The sequence below is a fragment of the Coregonus lavaretus genome, assembly GCF_964263955.1.
Source record: "Coregonus lavaretus genome assembly, chromosome: 2".
In the NCBI taxonomy this organism is placed as follows: Eukaryota; Metazoa; Chordata; class Actinopteri; order Salmoniformes; family Salmonidae; genus Coregonus; species Coregonus lavaretus.
The window spans coordinates 71,552,847-71,574,258 of record NC_139989.1 but is presented as its reverse complement, the minus strand read 5'-3'; the positions used below and the strand labels follow the sequence as shown (position 1 = coordinate 71,574,258).

Sequence of the window (21,412 nt, the reverse complement as noted above, 5' to 3'; positions counted from 1 at the left end):
TCCAGTGTGTGTGTGTGTCCAGTGTGTGTGTCCAGTGTGTGTGTGTACAGTGTGTGTTTGTGTGTGTGTGTGTGTGTCCAGTGTGTGTATTTGTCCAGTGTGTGTGTGTGTGTGTGTGTTTGTGTGTGTCCAGTGTGTGTGTGTGTGTGTGTGTGTGTGTGTGTTTGTGTGTGTCCACTGTGTGTGTGTGTCCACTGTGTTTGTGTCCAGTGTGTGTGTTCAGTGTGTGTGTGTGTTCAGTGTGTGTCCAGTGTGTGTGTGTGTCACTGTTACCATGGTTATTATTTACAGGGACACTGAGGAGTCAACATGAACCCTAAACCCTGGATAGAGGGGCTCAGTGAATGTGGAGTGGAATGTGTTCAGGTGGGTCAGTGTGTCAGAGGAGACTCTGTAGAAGGACAGAGTGCCGGCTGGCCAGTCCAGATACACTCCTACTCTGTGGGGGCTGGAGGAGGGGACGTCTATGGTAGTGGACTTATTATTGTGACAGGCAGAGTAACTGTTGTCAGAGCAGTACAGACTCCAGGACTTGTCATTGTATCCAATCACACAGTCACTACCCCATCCTCTCCTGCTGATTCCTTTATATGTCACTCCTATACCAACCCAACTCCCACTCCACTCTACCTCCCAGTAACAGCGCCCAGTCAGACCCTCTCTACACAGCACCTGTCTACAGACCTCAAATCTCTCTGGGTGATCAGGATACGGCTGCTCCTCTTCCCTCCATGTCACATTTCTGTTCTCCTCAGACAGAGAGAGGAGTCTGTTTACTGTGTTTGGGTCCAGTGTGAGATCACAGACATCTGATGGATGAAACCAGACACAATATTAGAAATCATCATCATCCTGAACACACACACACACACACAGCCTGAACACACACACACACACACTGAACACACACACACAAAAACACACATCCTGAACACACACACACTAACATACACACATCCTGAACACACACACACACACACACACACACACACACACACACACACACACACACACACACACACACACACACACACACACACACACACACACACACACAGCCTGAACACACACACACACACACACACACAAACACACACATCCTGAACACAAACACACAAACACACACACATCCTGAACACTCACACACACACACAAACACACACATCCTGAACACACACACACAAACACACACACATCCTGAACACACACACACATCCTGAACACACACACACACACAAACACACACATCCTGAACACACACACACAAACACACACACATCCTGAACACACACACACGAACACCCTGGACACACACACCCTGAACACACACACACCTTCATTCATGAACACACAAAAGTAACACGAACACATCCTGAACACACACACACACACTGGACACACACACACACACACACAGACACACACATTGTCAAAGCAACTCTTTGTAAACTTTGGTGTCCCTGATTTGTGCTTCTGTAGAACTACAGCTGATATTTAATATGACCAAGTAAGTAATGATGGTGGTCTTTGACTTTGACTTCACTTGAATTAAGACTTATTCTTAGTCATATTCTTCAAAGCAGTCAACACTCACATTTTCTAAGTCCAGGTTTCATTGTGTTCTCTCCACCATGTTCCACACTGTAGCGGTAAGCAGAAGAACAGACAGTCATTGAGGGATACACCTGAACTCTCACACACACACACACACACACACACACACACACACACACACACACACACACACACACACACACACACACACACACACAGTCTTCATATAACTTAGTCCAAGTGGTGGTCAGAATGTTTGTCTTAACTAGCCTGATAACTCCAACATGTCTGATATGAACATTGACGTAAACCCTCTACATACTTGAGTTTCTCCAATCTGCAGTGTGGATCCTCCAGTCCAGCAGAGAGCAGTCTGACTCCTGAGTCTCCTGGGTGATTGTAGCTCAGGTCCAGCTCTCTCAGGTGTGAGGGGTTTGACTTCAGAGCTGAGACCAGAGAAGCACAGCCTTCCTCTGTGACTAGACAGCCTGACAGCCTGCAAAGAGTCAAATCATATTAAAATCACACTGCTATTCTTTGGTGGTGAAAATAGTGGCAGTATATTTTTTCAACATTTTCAGATATATCAGTGTCCTGAAACCTGCCATATCTATTCATAAATGAATGTATCATTATTAGAAATGATAAATTATCAAAGTATTACTTGTAGATAGAAAAATGCATATGACAAATATTTGAGTAGACTGACCAGAGCAGTTTAAAAAGCAGTATCAGTCAAAAGACAGACAGTGAGGTATCAGATTTAGATTGTATTGAGTATACAGTCCACACCATATCTAGTTTGACAGTGAAGCTAACATTTTAAATGTGGCTCTATACTCCAGCATTTTGGTATTGAGATCAAATGTTTCATTTGAGGTGACAGTATATAATATCACCTTTTATTTGAGGGTATTTTAATACATATCTGTTTCAACATTTAGAAATGAAAGCACTTTATGTATCTAGTCCCCCCTTTTGAAGAAGTCATAAGTATTCTGACCAATTCACTTATAGTGTATTAAAGTAGTCAAAAGTTGAGTATTTGGTCCCAAACTCGTTGGTTGCATTTGCAGTTTGTTTTGGGTTATGTTTTGCCCAATATTAAAATGGTTGATGATAACTGGAGTAATTTTCTGTCTAAGTGAGTAGATAACATGTTTCTAAACACTACTAAATGAATCCTGATGATGCCATGATTAAGAAAGATCATGAATGAATCATGAATAATAATGAGTGAGAAAGTTACAGAGGCTACAACAAAACATGCTAACCTCTCACCATTACCAATAACAGAGGGGGAATTATCCTTGTTCCTCTGTAACTTTCTCATTCATCATCATTCACGATTCATTCATGATTATTCATAATCATGGTAGCATCCACATGAATGTAGAAGTGTTCAGAAACATCTTCTATTCTTACTGACAATACAAGTGAAGTGACTCCAAAATGACAGGACATTATTCACCATTCAGTTTCTATTAGGAAAAACATAATCTAAAACACAACCAAGACAAACTGCAAATGTATTCAACAACTTTGTAGAATCACAAGCTTGATGTAATCACTGCAGGTAAGGAATATGGGACCAAATACTAAACTTTTGACTAAATGAATTTGTCCAAATAATTACGACTTCTTCAAATGGGAGAACTAGACACATAAAATGCTTTCATTTCTAAACAGTAAAACAGATACAGTGGGGAAAACAAGTATTTAGTCAGTCACCAATTGTGCAAGTTCTCCCACTTAAAAAGATGAGAGAGGCCTGTAATTTTCATCATAGGTACACGTCAACTATGACAGACAAAATGAGGAAAAAAAATCCAGAAAATCACATTGTAGGATTTTTAATGAATTTATTTGCAAATTATGGTGGAAAATAAGTATTTGGTCAATAATAAGTTTCTCAATACTTTGTTATATACCCTTTGTTGGCAATGACACAGGTCAAACGTTTTCTGTAAGTCTTCACAAGGTTTTCACACACTGTTGCTGGTATTTTGGCCCATTCCTCCATGCAGATCTCCTCTAGAGCAGTGATGTTTTAGGGCTGTCGCTGGGCAACACAGACTTTCAACTCCCTCCAAAGATTTTCTATGGGGTTGAGATCTGGAGACTGGCTAGGCCACTCCAGGACCTTGAAATGCTTCTTACGAAGCCACTCCTTCGTTGCCGTGGCGGTGTGTTTGGGATCATTGTCATGCTGAAAGACCCAGCCACGTTTCATCTTCAATGCCCTTGCTGATGGAAGGAGGTTTTCACTAAAAATCTCACGATACATGGCCCCATTCATTCTTTCCTTTACACGGATCAGTTGTCCTGGTCCCTTTGCAGAAAAACAGCCCCAAAGCATGATGTTTCCACCCCCATGCTTCACAGTAGGTATGGTGTTCTTTGGATGCAACTCAGCATTCTTTGTCCTCCAAACATGACGAGTTGAGTTTTTACCAAAAAGTTCTATTTTGGTTTCATCTGACCATATGACATTCTCCCAATCCTCTTCTGGATCATCCAAATGCACTCTAGCAAACTTCAGACGGGCCTGGACATGTACTGGTTTAAGCAGGGGGACACGTCTTTCACTGCAGGATTTGAGTCCCTGGCGGCGTAGTGTGTTACTGATGGTAGGCTTTGTAACGTTGGTCCCAGCTCTCTGCAGGTCATTCACTAGGTCCCCCCGTGTGGTTCTGGGATTTTTGCTCACCGTTCTTGTGATCATTTTGACCCCACAGGGTGAGATCTTGCGTGGAGCCCCAGATCAAGGGAGATTATCAGTGGTCTTGTATGTCTTCCATTTCCTAATAATTGCTCCCACAGTTGATTTCTTCAAACCAAGCTGCTTACCTATTGCAGATTCAGTCTTCCCAGCCTGGTGCAGGTCTACAATTTTGTTTCTGGTGTCCTTTGACAGCTCTTTGGTCTTGGCCATAGTGGAGTTTGGAGTGTGACTGTTTGAGGTTGTGGACAGGTGTCTTTTATACTGATAACAAGTTCAAACAGGTGCCATTAATACAGGTAACGAGTGGAGGACAGAGGAGCCTCTTAAAGAAGAAGTTACAGGTCTGTGAGAGACAGAAATCTTGCTTGTTTGTAGGTGACCAAATACTTATTTTCCACCATAATTTGCAAATAAATTCATTAAAAATCCTACAATGTGATTTTCTGAGAAAAAAATTTCTCAATTTGTCTGTCATAGTTGACGTGTACCTATGATGAAAATGACAGGCCTCTCTCATCTTTTTAAGTGGGAGAACTTGCACAATTGGTGGCTGACTAAATACTTTTTTTCCCCACTGTATGTATGAAAAACCTAAAATAAAAGGTGACATTCTGTACTGTCGCCTAATATGAAACATTCTATCTCAAATCCAAAATGCTGGAGCATAGCACCAAATTTAAAACTGTAAGCTTCACTGTCCAAACACATATGGTGTGGACTATGTGTGCCTGGCAAACACATGTGGATCTGGTGAACAGTTATCACTTGTTGACCAACTACAGGTATACTGACCTCAGAGTCTCCAGTTTACAGTGGGGATTCCCCAGTCCAGCAGAGAGCAGCTTCACTCCTGAATCCTTCAGGTCATTGTTACTCAGATCCAGCTCTCTCAGGTGTGAGGGGTTTGACTTCAGAGCTGAGACCAGAGAAGCACAGCCTTCCTCTGTGACTAGACAGCCTGACAGCCTGCAAAGAGTCAAATCATATTAAAACCACACTGCTATTCTTTGGTGGTGAAAATAGTGGCAATATATTTTTTCAACATATTCAGATATATCAGTGTCCTGAAACCTGCCATATCTATTCATAAATTAATTAATGTTTCATTATTAGAAATGATCATATATTGATTGTAGAGAGAAACATGTATAGTACGAATATTTGAGTAGACTGACCAGAGCAGTTTAAAAAGCAGTATCATTCAAAAGACAGACAGTGAGGTATCAGATTTAGATTGTATTGAGTATACAGTCGACACCATATCTATTTTCACAGTAAAGCTAACATTTTAAATGTGGCTCTATACTCCAGCATTTTGGATTTGAGATCAAATGTTTTATATGAGGTGACAGTATATAATGTCACCTTTAATTTGAGGGAATTTTTATACATATCTGTTTCACCATTTAGAAAAATAAAAGCCCTTTATGTATCTAGTCCCCCTTTTTCAAGAAGTTAAGTATTCTGACCAATTAACTTATAGTATATTAAAGTAGTCAAAAGTTTAGAATTTGGTCCCATATTATTTGAATACAATGACTAAATCAAGCCTGTGACTGCCATGATTGAGAAAAATCATGAATGAATCATGAATAATTATGAGTGAGAAAGTTACAGAGGCTACAACAAAACATGCTAACCTCTCACCATTAACATCAAATAAAAGGTGACATTCTGTACTGTTGCCTAATATGAAACATTTTATCTGAAATCCAAAATGCTGGAGCATAGCACCAAATGTAAAACTGTAAGCTTCACTGTCCAAACACATATGGTGTGGACTATGTGTGCCTGGTAAACACATGTGGATCTGGTGAACAGTTATCACTTGTTGACCAACTACAGGAATACTGACCTCAGAGTCTCCAGTTTACAGTGGGGATTCCCCAGTCCAGCAGAGAGCAGCTTCACTCCTGAATCCTTCAGGTCATTGTTACTCAGATCCAGCTCTCTCAGGTGTGAGGGGTTTGACTTCAGAGCTGAGACCAGAGAAGCACAGCCTTCCTCTGTGACTAGACAGCCTGGCAGCCTGACAAAGAGTCAAATCATATTAAAACCACACTGCTATTCTTTGGTGGTGAAAATTGTGGCAGTATATTTTTACACCATATTCAGTTATATCAGTGTCCTGAAACCTGCCATATCTATTCATAAATGAATGTATCATTATTAGAAATGATCATAATATTGCTTGTAGAGAGAAACATGTATAGTACGAATATTTGAGTTGACTGACCAGAGCAGTTTATAAAGCAGTATATCGTGTATCGCGTCGATGCTGGCAATTATTGCTGTCAAACAAAGGAGTCCGCTTATACTGAACTTTGATCACAAGTTTTATTCATATCACACGTTTTCAGCATAAGTTTACAGACCTGCAGTGTCTGGAGAAACAGTGTCCCAAAATAATCTGTCTGTTTCTAACCCCGTCTTCCTCCAGCATATACTTATAAAAAATGCAAAAATATGGGTTGCTCCCTCTGCTGTCCAATCACCTGTCTCCCCTGGGGCGTCACCCTACAAATGGCTACTTTTGAACTAACATAAACATCTTTTCATTTCTACATGAAAAACATTAACAAAGACATAATCCTAATACAATACAAGTATCAGTCAAAAGACAGACAGTGAGGTATCAGATTTACCGGTAGATTATATTGAGTATACAGTCCACACCATATCTATTTTGACAGTGAAGCTAACATTTTAAATGTGGCTCTATACTCCAGCATTTTGGATTTGAGATCAAATGTTTCATATGAGGTGACAGTATATAATGTCACCTTTTATTTGAGGGTATTTGAATACATATCTGTTTCACCGTTTAGAAATAAAAGCACTTTATGTATCTAGTCCCCCACTTTTGAAGAAGTCATAAGTATTTTGATAAATTCACTCATAGTGTATTAAAGTAGTCAAAAGTTTAGTATTTGGTCCCAAACTCGTTGGTTGCATTTGCAGTTTGTTTTGGTTGTGTTTTGGGTTATGTTTTGCCCAACAGTAACTGAATGGTGGATGATGACTGGAGTAATTTTCTGTCTAAGTGAGTAGATAACATGTTTCTAAACATTACTAAATTAATCCTGATGATGACATGATTAAGAAAAATCATGAATGAATCATGAATAATAATGAGTGAGGAAGTTACAGAGGCTACAACAAAACATGCTAACCTCTCACCATTACCAATAACAGAGGGGGTATGATCCTTGTTCCTCTGTAACTTTCTCATTCATCATCATTCACGATTCATTCATGATTATTCATAATCATGGTAGCATCCACATGAATGTAGAAGTGTTCAGAAACATCTTCTATTCTTACTGACAATACAAGTGAAGTGACTCCAAAAAGACAGGACATTATTCACCATTCAGTTTCTATTGGGGAAAACATCATCAAAAACACAACCAAGACAAACTGCAAATGCATTCAACAAGTTTGTAGAATCACAAGCTTGATGTAATCACTGCAGGTAAGGAATACGGGACCAAATACTAAACTTTTGACTAAATTAATTTGTCTAAATAATTATGACTTTTTCAAATGGGAGAACTACATAATAAAGTACTTTCATTTCTAAACAGTAAAATATACAGTGAGGGAAAAAAGTATTTGATCCCCCGCTGATTTTGTACGTTTGCCCACTGACAAAGACATGATCAGTCTATAATTTTAATGGTAGGTTTATTTGAACAGTGAGAGACAGAATAACAACAAAAAGATCCAGAAAAACGCATGTCAGAAATGTTATAAATTGATTTGCATTTTAATGAGGGAAATAAGTATTTGACCCCCTCTCAATCAGAAAGATTTCTGGCTTCCAGGTGTCTTTTATACAGGTAACGAGCTGAGATTAGGAGCACACTCTTAAAGGGAGTTCTCCTAATCTCAGTTTGTTACCTGTATAAAAGACACCTGTCCACAGAAGCAATCAATCAATCAGATTCCAAACTCTCCAACATGGCCAAGACCAAAGAGCTCTCCAAGGATGTCAGGGACAAGATTGTAGACCTACACAAGGCTGGAATGGGCTACAAGACCATCGCCAAGCAGCTTGGTGAGAAGGTGACAACAGTTGGTGCGATTATTCGCAAATGGAAGAAACACAAAAGAACTGTCAATCTCCCTTGGCCTGGGGTTCCATGCAAGATCTCACCTTGTGGAGTTGCAATGATCATGAGAACGGTGAGGAATCAGCCCAGAACTACACGGGAGGATCTTGTCAATGATCTCAAGGCAGCTGGGACCATAGTCACCAAGAAAACAATTGGTAACACACTACGCCGTGAAGGACTGAAATCCTGCAGTGCCCGCAAGGTCCCCCTGCTCAAGAAAGCACATATACATGCCCGTCTGAAGTTTGCCAATGAACATCTGAATGATTCAGAGGAGAACTGGGTGAAAGTGTTGTGGTCAGATGAGACCAAAATCGAGCTCTTTGGCATCAACTCAACTCGCCGTGTTTGGAGGAGGAGGAATACTGCCTATGACCCCAAGAACACCATCCCCACCGTCAAACATGGAGGTGGAAACATTATGCTTTGGGGGTGTTTTTCTGCTAAGGGGACAGGACAACTTCACCACATCAAAGGGACGATGGACGGGGCCATGTACCATCAAATCTTGAGTGAGAACCTCCTTCCCTCAGCCAGGGCATTGAAAATGGGTCGTGGATGGGTATTCCAGCATGACAATGACCCAAAACTCACGGCCAAGGCAACAAAGGAGTGGCTCAAGAAGAAGCCCATTAAGGTCCTGGAATGGCCTAGCCAGTCTCCAGACCTTAATCCCATAGAAAATCTGTGGAGGGAGCTGAAGGTTCGAGTTGCCAAACTTCAGCCTCGAAACCTTAATGACTTGGAGAAGATCTGCAAAGAGGAGTGGGACAAAATCCCTCCTGAGATGTGTGCAAACCTGGTGGCCAACTACAAGAAACGTCTGACCTCTGTGATTGCCAACAAGGGTTTTGCCACCAAGTACTAAGTCATGTTTTGCAGAGGGGTCAAATACTTATTTCCCTCATTAAAATGCAAATCAATTTATAACATTTTTGACATGCGTTTTTCTGGATTTTTTTGTTGTTATTCTGTCTCTCACTGTTCAAATAAACCTACCATTAAAATTATAGACTGATCATGTCTTTGTCAGTGGGCAAACGTACAAAATCAGCAGGGGATCAAATACTTTTATCCCTCACTGTATGTGTATGAAAATCTAAATAAAAGGTGACATTCTGTACTGTTGCATAATATGAAACATTGTATCTAAAAACGAAATTTAAAACTGTAAGCTTCACTGTCCAAACACATATGGTGTGGACTATGTGTGCCTGGTAAACACATGTGGATCTGGTGAACAGTTATCACTTGTTGACCAACTACAGGAATACTGACCTCAGAGTCTCCAGTTTACAGTGGGGATTCCCCAGGACAGCAGAGAGCAGCTTCACTCCTGAATCCTTCAGGTCATTGTTACTCAGATCCAGCTCTCTCAGGTGTGAGGGGTTTGACTTCAGAGCTGAGACCAGAGAAGCACAGCCTTCCTCTGTGACTCCACAGCCTGACAGCCTGCAAAGAGATCATCATGATTTCACAAACTGTTAATTTAACACCAGTAGTGTAGAAGGACAATGGCAGATGCATTTGGTTTATTCTCTTAAACAACTTATAGATTCATCTTCCTTCTCCTAGAATTGAATGGTCATATTGTTATACTAATGTGAACATCAATGCATTGATTCAATATGTTATTCAATAGTACATATGTCTCTAAACTGAATATTTCTTCCTGATGATTAGTACTTAAATGTCATTTTATGTACTCACAGAGCAGCTCTGGAGGCTTTGACCACTGGCAGCAGCCTCAGAAGACCTTCCTCTGATCTGGAGTATTTCTTCAGGTCAAACACATCCAGCTCCTTTTCTGAAGTCAGCAACACAAAGACCAGAGCTGACCACTGTGCAGGTGACAGTTCTTCTTCTGAGAGACTTCCTGAGCTCAGGTAGCTTTGGATCTCCTCCACTAGAGAATGGTCATTCAGTTCATTCAGACAGTGGAACAGATTGATGCACCTCTCTGGAGAGGGATTCTTCCTGATCTTCTCCTTGATGTACTTGACTGTTTCTTCATGGCTCTGTGAGCTGCTTCTTGTCTTTGTCAGGAGACCTCGTAAGTGCTTCTGATTGGACTCCAGTGAGAGGCCCAGTAGGAAGCGGAGGAACAGGTCCAGGTTTCCGGTCTCACTTTGTAAGGCTTTATCCACAGCACTCTTGTAGACAGTAACTTCAGTAACTTGCGGTTTGGCCATTAGATTCTCATTGTTGTTGATGAATGAGAGGAACACATATACAGCAGCCAGAAACTCCTGAATGCTCAGATGCACGAAGCAGTACACCTTGTCCTGGTACAGCACACATTCCTCTTTAAAGATCTGCGTGCACAATCCTGAGTACACTGAGGCTTCATTGACATCAATGCCAGCCTCTTTCAGGTCTTCTTCATAGAAAATCAGATTGCCATTCACAAGCTGTTGAAAAGCCAGTTTTCCAAGTGACAGAATGCTCTCTTTATTCCAGTGTGGACCTGTCTCTTCTTTCCCAAGATACTTTTCATTCTTCTGTTTGGTATGAAACTCCACAAGGTGTGAGTACATCTCAGTCAGAGTCTTGGGCATCTCTTCTGTCTTGTGTTTCAACATGTGTTCAAGGACTATTGCAGAAATCCAACAGAAGACTGGAATGTGGCACATGATGTGGAGGCTCCTTGATGTCTTTATGTGTGAGATGATTCTGTTGGCCAGGTCCTGATCACTGAATCTCTTCCTGAAGTACTCCTCCTTCTGTGGGTCATTGAACCCTCGTACCTCTGTCACCTGGTCAACACACACTGAAGGGATCTTATTGGCTGCTGCAGGTCGGGTAGTTATCCAGAGGAGAGCAGAGGGAAGCAGATTTCCCTTGATGAGATTTGTCAGCAGAACATCCACTGAGGTTGACTCAGTGACGTCACAACAAATCTTGTTCTTCTGGAAGTCTAAGGGCAGTCGGCACTCATCCAGACCATCAAAGATGAACAGAACTTTGTTCTTGTCGTAGTTGGAGATTCTTGATTCTTTGGTTTCCACTGAGAAGTGATTGAGAAGTTCAATGAAAGTGTGTTCATCCCCGTTCATCAAATTCAGCTCCCGAAAAGGGAATGAAAATACAAATTGGACATCCTGATTTGCTTTTCCTTCAGCCCAGTCCAGAATGAACTTCTGCACAGAGACTGTTTTTCCAATGCCAGCGACTCCCTTTGTCAGCACAGTTCTGATACGTTTGTCTTGTCCAGTTAAGGGTTTGAAGATGTCGTTACATTTAATTGCAGACTCTGGTCTTGCTTGTTTCCTGGTTGTTGTCTCAATCTGTCTCAGCTCATGTTCATTATTGACCTCTCCTGTTCCACCCTCTGTGATGTAGAGCTCTGTGTAGATCTTATTGAGAAGTGTTGGGTTTCCTTGTTTAGCGATCCCCTCAAATACACATTGAAACTTCTTCTTTAGATTAGATTTGAGTTCACGTTGGCAAATCACAGCAAGCTCATCTGAATGAAAAAATAACACAGAGGATATTAATATTACGTCTGTTTTAATGCCTACAGTATTCTAGGACTGTTATAACATTTTAAATTATAATTATTTCTTCGCTTAACTGTCTGTATAAATGTGTAAATGTTTTCATAATGCATTACAGACTGGTGTGACTGATTATATTATTATTGGTATTATCTCTCTCTCTCTCTCTCTCTCTGTCTAAATTTAACAACACAACACATTCTGCTGCTACTTGATGAGGTCACTAGGTATTGTGTTAAGGCTGCTACAATATCACTGAGTTACACAGCTACTTTAGCTGTACTTTAGCTGCAGCTTTTAAATGTTCTAAAACAGCATTCAACATGAGGCAGACAGCTCTTACTTTTCTCCAGTTTGTCAGCAAACTCCTTCTGGTTCATTTTCCTCAGGACGTGCAGTGTGATCTTCAGAGCCCCCTCTCTGGCACTGCTCTCCTGCTTCTCATCTTCAGCGTCCACCACTTCCTTATCCTGCTTCTGACTCTCAAAGCCTTCTGGGAGTTCTGGACTAAGAATCCTCTTGAATATCTTCAGCTCGTTCTTCACAAATGTCATAATATTCTCTTCAAGCAACTGAAATAAATCAAGTAAATTAGTTAAGCAAGAGACTAAATGCTTTCTCATTAACACATAAATGAATGATTGACAGATCAACTTGTTTACTTGAGGTAAACAAATGCACATAACAGGACCACATACACTGAATATGGAGGCCAGGTCTGTTTGATGACTCTGGGAAGACTGACCACTGAGAATCTCTGACTCTGATCTCTCCTGTTGGTTTCTGTGGACAAAACATCAGATTACATCTCCTCATCCAGGGAGTGCACAGACACACACACACAGGGAATGTTGTGTTAACGTAATATTGTTTCAGGACTATGAAAACGGAAAAAAGGATTAGCCTATGGATTATGAAAACAACAAAAATTAATGTGAAAATGGGAGAGGAGAAATGACTAGAGACAGTGTTGTTTAACTCACTGACCATGACCCATGAGTTCTTCTTACCTTTGTTCAGCAGAAAAGTCTCCCTCTCTAAACACTAAAGGATGATCCATAGACCGGTCACTCTTCATGGACACACAGCTGGGTACAGGGGAGGCTGGTCTCTCCTGCTTGATTGGACTTCAACACAACAGAGACAAACATTATGTCTCTCATCTACTCTGAGCTCAGATGGGGAAACAAGAGTTTCATTCCAAAACGCTATACAGTGATCCCTCGCCACTTCGCGGTTCACTTATCGCGGATTCGCTATTTCGCGGATTTTCATAATGCATTTTTTTTTTGGGGTGCATTGTGCTCTGCATTCTGATTAGCTAAAAACTCACTCCCGCTTCTTGTATCAAAACATGCTACGAATTGTGCTATCATTTTGTCGTCTCGTGCAGTTATGTGTACGTACATAAAACAGCTTGGCAAATTTACATTAAGTTGGCCAAATTATCTTGTAATTTCGAACATCTCCTAAACCCATAATGTCGACGAAACGGCCTGGACCGACAAAAGCACCTGCGGATGGGCCCAAACGGCGGAAGATGCTACCTATCTCAGATAAAGTTAAACTTCTGGACATGCTAAGGGAAGGTAAATGACAAAGCCACAAAGCGACGATGAAAGAGAAGAGGGAGAAGAGGACACGAGAGATGAGGAGGAAGGACTAACGCTTGGTCGCTTAGCAACCATGGTGCGAATGGCCACTGAACTTAAGCGAGTAGCTGAGGAATGGGACCCTTTGATGAGCCGTTCATTACAGTTCTCCAACGTAATCGATGGTGGCATGTCGGTGTACAAGGATCTTTTTGCAAAGAAGAAAAAAGAGCGACAACAGCTGCCTATCACTATGTTCTTCTCCCGAACAAACACACCTGCACCGCGGGCTTCAGAAGAAGAGAACACTGCAGAGCGCAGTCAGGATGCAGCGGCCCAGTCTGAAGAGCAGTGAAACGGCCTACACGTGAGTCACTGTATTTGTATACATGTAATAGTTGCTAATTGTAAAAAAAAAAAGTTTTCTATTTCGCGGATTTCACTTATCGCGGGTCATTTTCGGAACGTAACCCCCGCGATAAACGAGGGATTACTGTATATCCATTTTCAGAAATGTTGGTAAATGAGATGTTATATATATCTATATTTAGTTCTATTTTGCTACTTGTAGACTACTGTCTGTAATTTGTCTCAATATATTTCATGATGTGTAGCCTAACATGTGCCCAATGATGTGCCAAATCTGTGATTTAGTGCATTTTTATTGTGTAAGCATTATAATAAACTACCTCAATATTTGCAGCCGTAGGTAGTAATATATTTCTAGAACCTGATCCATGGTCAGCATTGTGAAATAATTACAATGTTAAGGAAAGATTTTAATGGAGAAAACTGATCCGAGAGCAGTGCTCCCTTTCTTTCGATCCTATCAGTATCGATACATGCTCCACCGGACGTGAAACCTTGTCATGCTGCTGATCCAGTTTCTACTGGTCTGCCTGCGGATATGGAACTCTGACCTGTTCAACGGACATGCGACCTTGTCCCGAACCTTCTCTTTCACCCCCTATCTCTCTCTCCCTCTCCTTCTCTCTCTCTACCACGCCTGCTGTCTCAACCTCTGAATGCTCGGCTATGAAAAGCCAACTGACATTTACTCCTGAGGTGCTGACGTGTTGCACCCTCTATAATCACAGTGATTATTATTTGACCCTGCTTGCTAGTCAGCTATTAATATTTTAAAATCTTGAAAAACTATCTGGCCTTAATGGCCATATCCTCTTATAATCTCCTCCCAGCACAGCCAGAAGAGGACTGGCCACCCCTCAGAGCCTGGTTCCTCTCTATGTTTCTTCCTAGGTTCCTGCCTTTCTAGGGAGTTTGTCCTAGCCACCGTGCTTCTACATCTGCATTGCGTGCTCTTTGTGGTTTTAGACTGGGTTTTTATATAAGCACTTTGTGACAACAGCTAATGTAAAAAATGTATTCAGGGAATTCATATGAAGCAGACCAGGCCAGGGTTTGGGGTTTGAGAAGTCAATGAGAGGTAAAAATGACTTCCTTAGTTGTTAATTTTGAAAATGTTCTGTCTTAAGTAGTTTAACAAACTGACACATTTGAATGTTAGTCAAAAACAACTTTATATGCAAGGAGTGCCTTTGATTTGACGGCCTGCACATGTGCAGTTCAACACAAGACGACCATTAGACCCAATGACGTATTTCTGCGCATGAGCTTCAAATCAAATCAAATTGTTTTTCTCACATGCGCCAAGTACAACAGTGGTACACTTTACTGTGAAATGCTTACTTACGAGCCCTTTCCCAACAATGCAGAGTTAAAAAGTCAAAAAAATTTGCTAAATACAAAAAGGAAATAGTAACATAATAAAATAACAATAATGAGACTATATACAAGGAGTACCAGTACTGAGTCGACGTGCAGGGTACCAGGTAGTTGAGGTAATAACTAGACTATATATAAGGAGTACCAGTACTGAGTCAATGTGCAGGGTACCAGGTAGTTGAGGTAATAACTAGACTATATACAAGGAGTACCAGTACTGAGTCAATGTGCAGGGTACCAGGTAGTTGAGGTAGTAACTAGACTATATATAAGGAGTACCAGTACTGAGTCAATGTGCAGGGTACCAGGTAGTTGAGGTAATAACTAGACTATATACAAGGAGTACCAGTACTGAGTCAATGTGCAGGGGTACCAGGTAGTTGAGGTAATAACTAGACTATATACAAGGAGTACCAGTACTGAGTCAATGTGCAGGGTACCAGGAAGTTGAGGTAATAACTAGACTATATACAAGGAGTACCAGTACTGAGTCAATGTGCAGGGGTACCAGGTAGTTGAGGTAATAACTAGACTATATACAAGGAGTACCAGTACTGAGTCAATGTGCAGGGTACCAGGAAGTTGAGGTAATAACTAGACTATATACAAGGAGTACCAGTACTTAGTCAACGTGCAGGGGTACCAGGTAGTTGAGGTAATATGTACATGTAGGTAGGGGTAAAAGTGACTAGGCAATCAGGATAGAGATTTCATCTTCTCATCCAGGGAGTGCACACACACTCACTGACACACACACACACACAAACACACACACACACACAGGGAGGGAATGTTGTGTTAGTTTAATATTGTTTCAGGACTATTAAAATGGAAAAAAGGATTAGCCTATGGATTATGAAAACAACAAAAAGAAATGGGAAAATGGGAGAGGAGAAATGACTAGAGACAGTGTTGTTTAACTCACTGACCATGACCCATGAGTTCTTCTTACCTTTGTTCACTAGAAAAGTCTCCCTCTCTAAACACTAAAGGATGATCCATAGACCGGTCACTCTTCATGGACACACAGCTGGGTACAGGGGAGGCTGGTCTCTCCTGCTTGATTGGGCTTCAACACAACAGAGACAAACATTACGTCTCTCATCTACTCTGAGCTCAAATGGGGAAACATAACTAGAGTTTCATTATAAAACAATATATATCCATATTCAGAAATGTTCGTCTATTAGCTTTTATTGTTTAAAGAAATTATGAAAGAGATTGGTGTGTTTTTTCAGTAGCTAATCATGGTATGGGGTTGATTAATGACAGACATGTATTTGTTTAAAATCTATCACTTGATGGTTTCATTTCAGAAAGACAAATAATCATGTTTTTATTGCAAAATGCTACATATCTGCCTCACTCTCAAGAGAAATAAGTAGTACTGCTAGGTTTTACACAGTAATAATATATCTGCCTCACTCTCAGAGAAATAAGTAGTACTGCTAGGTTTTACACAGTAATAATATATATCTTCCTCACTCTTAGAGAAATAAGTAGTACTGCTAGGTTTTACACAGTAATAGTATATATCTGCCTAACTCTTAGAGAAATAAGTAGTACTGCTAGGTTTTACACAGTAATAATGTATACCTGCCTCACTCTCAGATAAATAAGTAGTACTGCTAGGTTTTACACAGTAATAATATATCTGCCTCACTCTTAGAGAAATAAGTAGTACTGATAGGTTTTACACAGTAATAATATATCTGCCTCACTCTCAGAGAAATAAGTAGTACTGCTAGGTTTTACACAGTAATAATATATCTGCCTCACTCTTAGAGAAATAAGTAGTACTGATAGGTTTTACACAGTAATAATATATCTGCCTCACTCTCAGAGAAATAAGTAGTACTGCTAGGTTTTACACAGTCAAATGTGACCGACCGGCTCGAACTTATGTAGCAAAATTTGAGATTGTTTTTTACATTGGATAAAAGTAGAGACTCAGCTAGAAAAAGGTATATCATACACTACAGTTGAGGAATAATGGGAAAGTAATTCTGCTTTGAAAGATGATAAACTTGTAACCTCAATTTTGAGAAAATGGTCTTTGAATGTTTTGGTTCACCTACTGGAGAGCTCTTCTTTATCTACAGTGGCCGATAATGTCACCCATCTAAATAAATATATATATATTTTTTAAATATATATAGTTAACTAAATGTATGGTGTTTTTGGTTTATGTCAGTTTCATTGTTTGTTATGCTATAAATGGTTATTTTATGGTTGTAAGTGGTAAAATTAACCAATTAATTAATTACTACTTTAGTAAGGATATACTTTATTCAGTACTACTGCAGTTGCTAAATAATTCCAATAGATGGCAGCTTAAGACCATGAATGACATTTCAGAAGGTTAGTTTAGTTTCCTCCCTGGATACACCACCACTCCCCCTCACAGGAAAACTCCTGCATACGCTTTTTACTGTCCCTTTCCACACTGTTAACGCAAGAGGAACGACTGAAAAAGCATTTAACAGATTACTGTGAAATAATATAATGATGATTCATGTTTATTATTAGCTGTTTTTATGCTCATGTTTTGAAATTATACTTCATTACTATAACGATTATCAATAAGTCTGAACATTAATTTAGTCACCTCTGGTCGAGAAAAACGTATTTTCCTAGTACATTCATTGTCAGATTCATCAACCAGCAGCGAGCACTCTGCCTTCTAGCACAAGCGAGGGGCATGTTGAGGTACATTTGCTAACCGCGAGGGTTGCATGATGTAATTTATTGGTGGGCTGGAAGACGCACTCTTGTCTTATCTATTCCGAGGTTGTTTAATCGATATATTAGATATTTCATAATGCATGTATACTAGGGTCAAGGATGGAGCATCTGACTAGTGATTATTTACCCGGGGTTCAACACCTGCTATAGTCACTATTTAATTGCTCTTCCAAAAGCATCACAGGCCTAATACGAGATATATAGCTAACTAAAGTAATGAGTGACCATTTTAGAAAGTCATGGGAAACAAAGAGATGTCAATTCTCGCACACCCAAATACCTCTCTGCAGCTGCCACCACCACCCCAATTTTCTCCAACTTACGTTCCATCCCTGCAGTACAATTAATAACCATTGCTATAAACGCTAAAAATCCAATCTTACTGAAACATATATCAATGCTTGCCTATCCCACTGTACAATACTTTTATACACAGTAATTACTTTTTTATATATATAATAATAATAATAATAATAATAATAATAATAATAATAATAATAATAATAATAATAATAATAATAATAAATTATACACATTACATTTTGGATAGATAGTACTCAGACATCTATAGTATTTACAGTAATGACTATTACCGGTCATTATATTTTTTAATCCCACCCCTCTGCTACTCTCAGCCCCACCCACCTATCTCTGTAGAACATCCTCTTTTGATTTCCACCTGCCATATTTTTTCAACTGCAATGTGATGTCATACATGCATTTTAAACCTTTCTAGTCGTATAGTATCCACAGACTAACTTAAAGGTCAATATTTTTCATAAGAGTATTATTCTATTGTTGATTGACTGACTATGGCTTTCCATATTCCCAGCACTGCTATTTCTAAGGATCATTTTAAATGAATATTGGGATTTTTCAACCATTCCTATTGTCCTATAAATTATATTCTTAGCAAAAAATATTCCTATTTAATAGTAGTAGCCATAATTCATAAATGGCACCATGCAGGGTTCTATATGGAACCATTTTGGTTCAGGGAAGAAGAACCTCTAGAGTTCTGATTAAAGAACCCTATAAAAGGGACTCTATATAGAACTTTTAGTGGTTCCATATATTAAGCAAGTGATAGAACCCTTCTTGTTTAAAACAGGAGTGAAGAGTGTGTTGATTTGACGGTAGTATTGTCAAAATTCCACTTGTAACAACGATCAGAATTAGTAACAACAATAAGGTTCTGCATGACAACATATTAGACAATAACTAAGAGTAGGATAAATGATTGTGTCATGCAAAACTTCTATAGATGTGTGTGTGTATGCTGGAAAAGATGTGTGTGTGTGTGTGTGTGTGTGTGTGTGTGTCTGTCTGTGTGTGTGTGTGTGTGTGTGTGTGTGTGTGTGTGTGTGTGTGTGTGTGTGTGTGTGTGTGTGTGTGTGTGTGTGTGTGTGTGTGTGTGTGTGTGTATGTGCTGGTGAGACATCCACACATCACAGTCAAATATACAGGATACAAAAATTGTCATCTCACCTCTTAGCTTTGGTGTCATGTCCCCCAGAGAGACTCATTTTAGAGGCAGGGACCCCCTCCTCTCTCTCCCCAGAGAGACTCATTTTAGAGGCAGGGACCCCCTCCTCTCTCTCCCCAGAGAGACTCATTTTAGAGGCAGGGCCCCCCTCCTCTCTTTCCCCAGAGAGACTCATTTTAGACCACTGACCCCTAAACAGAGATCCAACATGTTGGTTGTGGTGAACACAGTGACAACTAATTCTAGAATGTCAATTGTTCTATTTTATTCATTATCTCTTAGAAATAAAATATTTACTAACAGACACGTCCAAACGGTCAGGAGATTTAATGCAATCACATCAACAAGTAGTCAGGACTGATATTTTTCACCTTTTCTCCATGTAGTGGAACTAATAATAATAATAATGGGGGATTGATGGAAGTTACAATCTATCTGAAATATTAAAGCTGATCTAAAAATAAAAAATAAAATAAAATAATAATGTCTCACTTTCTCTTGTAATAATTTAACTCATTCTAGTGTGTTGCTTTGTTCAACAGGTCTGATATAATTATGATATTATTGAATTTAATTCATAATATCAATGTTAAGAAAAGTACGTTCAGGTTTCATACCAAATTACACAGGAAGCAGGAGCTCATTGTAATTTTGAAAACAACAAATGTTCTGATATTCTGAAAGATGATTTAGAACTATGATACATTAAAATTTTTACAAATTGTAAAATAACCACGATATACGAATCCTATAATACGAGATATGAACAATATGTTTTTTAATTTGACTTGCCTACACCCAGTTAGCGCCATTTTGTATGATTGAACTGTCACGTACCTGTCCCAGGTGAAATGGACTGTTAGATCTGAGTGTTTTACTGTCATTCTCTATACTATAATAACACCATATATTTAATTTCCCTACACACTTTACAATAATCCCTTGGAAGATTCTTACCTTGTAGCCTGTATTCACAACCAGAACATGTCAAGTCATTGAGATATTTTCCGTTGTGCTGAGAGAGCACCTTCCTGATGACAAGTGGCTCTGTATCTGTGTTCTAGGTACAGTTGATCTTTGGATGCAATAATATCTGGTCAAAGTCTAGTGACTCAACACCATAGTATATCATTAACATAACAGTAGTTTAACCTTTGGCCAGTAAAGGCCATGGCATACTATAATATGTAGAATCATTATGATGGATCCAGTTTCAACATATCTCTAACTTTGAACCATAAAATGGGGTCCCAAATTATTGACTCCCTTGAAAAAGATGAGCAAAAATGACTGTATAAAATAAATCATTCAAATACTGAGCTATATTGTAAGCCAAAAAAAAGAGGAAATTAAATGATTTTATACTAATACAATTGCTCAGAGAAAGAGATTTTGTTTAACAAGTAACACTTTTTTTCTCAAAAAGGTAGGGGTCAAAATTGGCTCTCCCTTTCAATACCTCCCTTGTGAGGGTAACGGCACTGAGGCTTTTTCTAAAATGTTTTGAGTTGGAGTGATCTTAGACCATTCCTCCATACAGAATCCTTCCAAATGGCCAACTACAGGAAGGTAAAGGTACAACTAAACACACAATAAAGAAACAAATCTCCCTAACTGACGGGAGGCTTGAATCTTAGTCATTTACCCACCGGCCTCTTACTACTAACTATCCCAATGTATACATTCTACCAACATCATACATACATAATCCCTGGTAGGATCCTTACTACTATCCCAATGTATACATTCTACCAACATCATACATAAATAATCCCTGGTAGGATCCTTACTACTATCCCAATGTATACATTCTACCAACATCATACATCAATAATCCCTGGTAGGATCCTTACTACTATCCCAATGTATACATTCTACCAACATCATACATAAATAATCCCTGGTAGGATCCTTACTACTATCCCAATCTATACATTCTACCAACATCA

The 21,412-nt window shown here is 39.6% G+C and overlaps 1 protein-coding gene across 1 annotated transcript; it reads right to left on the bottom strand.

The window, feature by feature from the left end:
- Positions 1-280: 280 nt before the first annotated feature.
- On the bottom strand, positions 281-12,673 carry LOC311140290 (NLR family CARD domain-containing protein 3-like). The gene is made up of 6 exons (XM_084175275.1): positions 12,593-12,673; positions 12,238-12,466; positions 10,122-11,863; positions 1,877-2,046; positions 1,595-1,641; positions 281-809 (listed from the first exon to the last, which is right to left on the bottom strand). Exons 2-6 carry the CDS (start codon positions 12,446-12,448, stop codon positions 286-288), a joined length of 2,694 nt encoding a protein of 897 aa, XP_084031401.1. The 5' UTR covers positions 12,449-12,466; positions 12,593-12,673; the 3' UTR covers positions 281-285.
- Between the last annotated feature and the right edge of the window lie 8,739 nt (positions 12,674-21,412).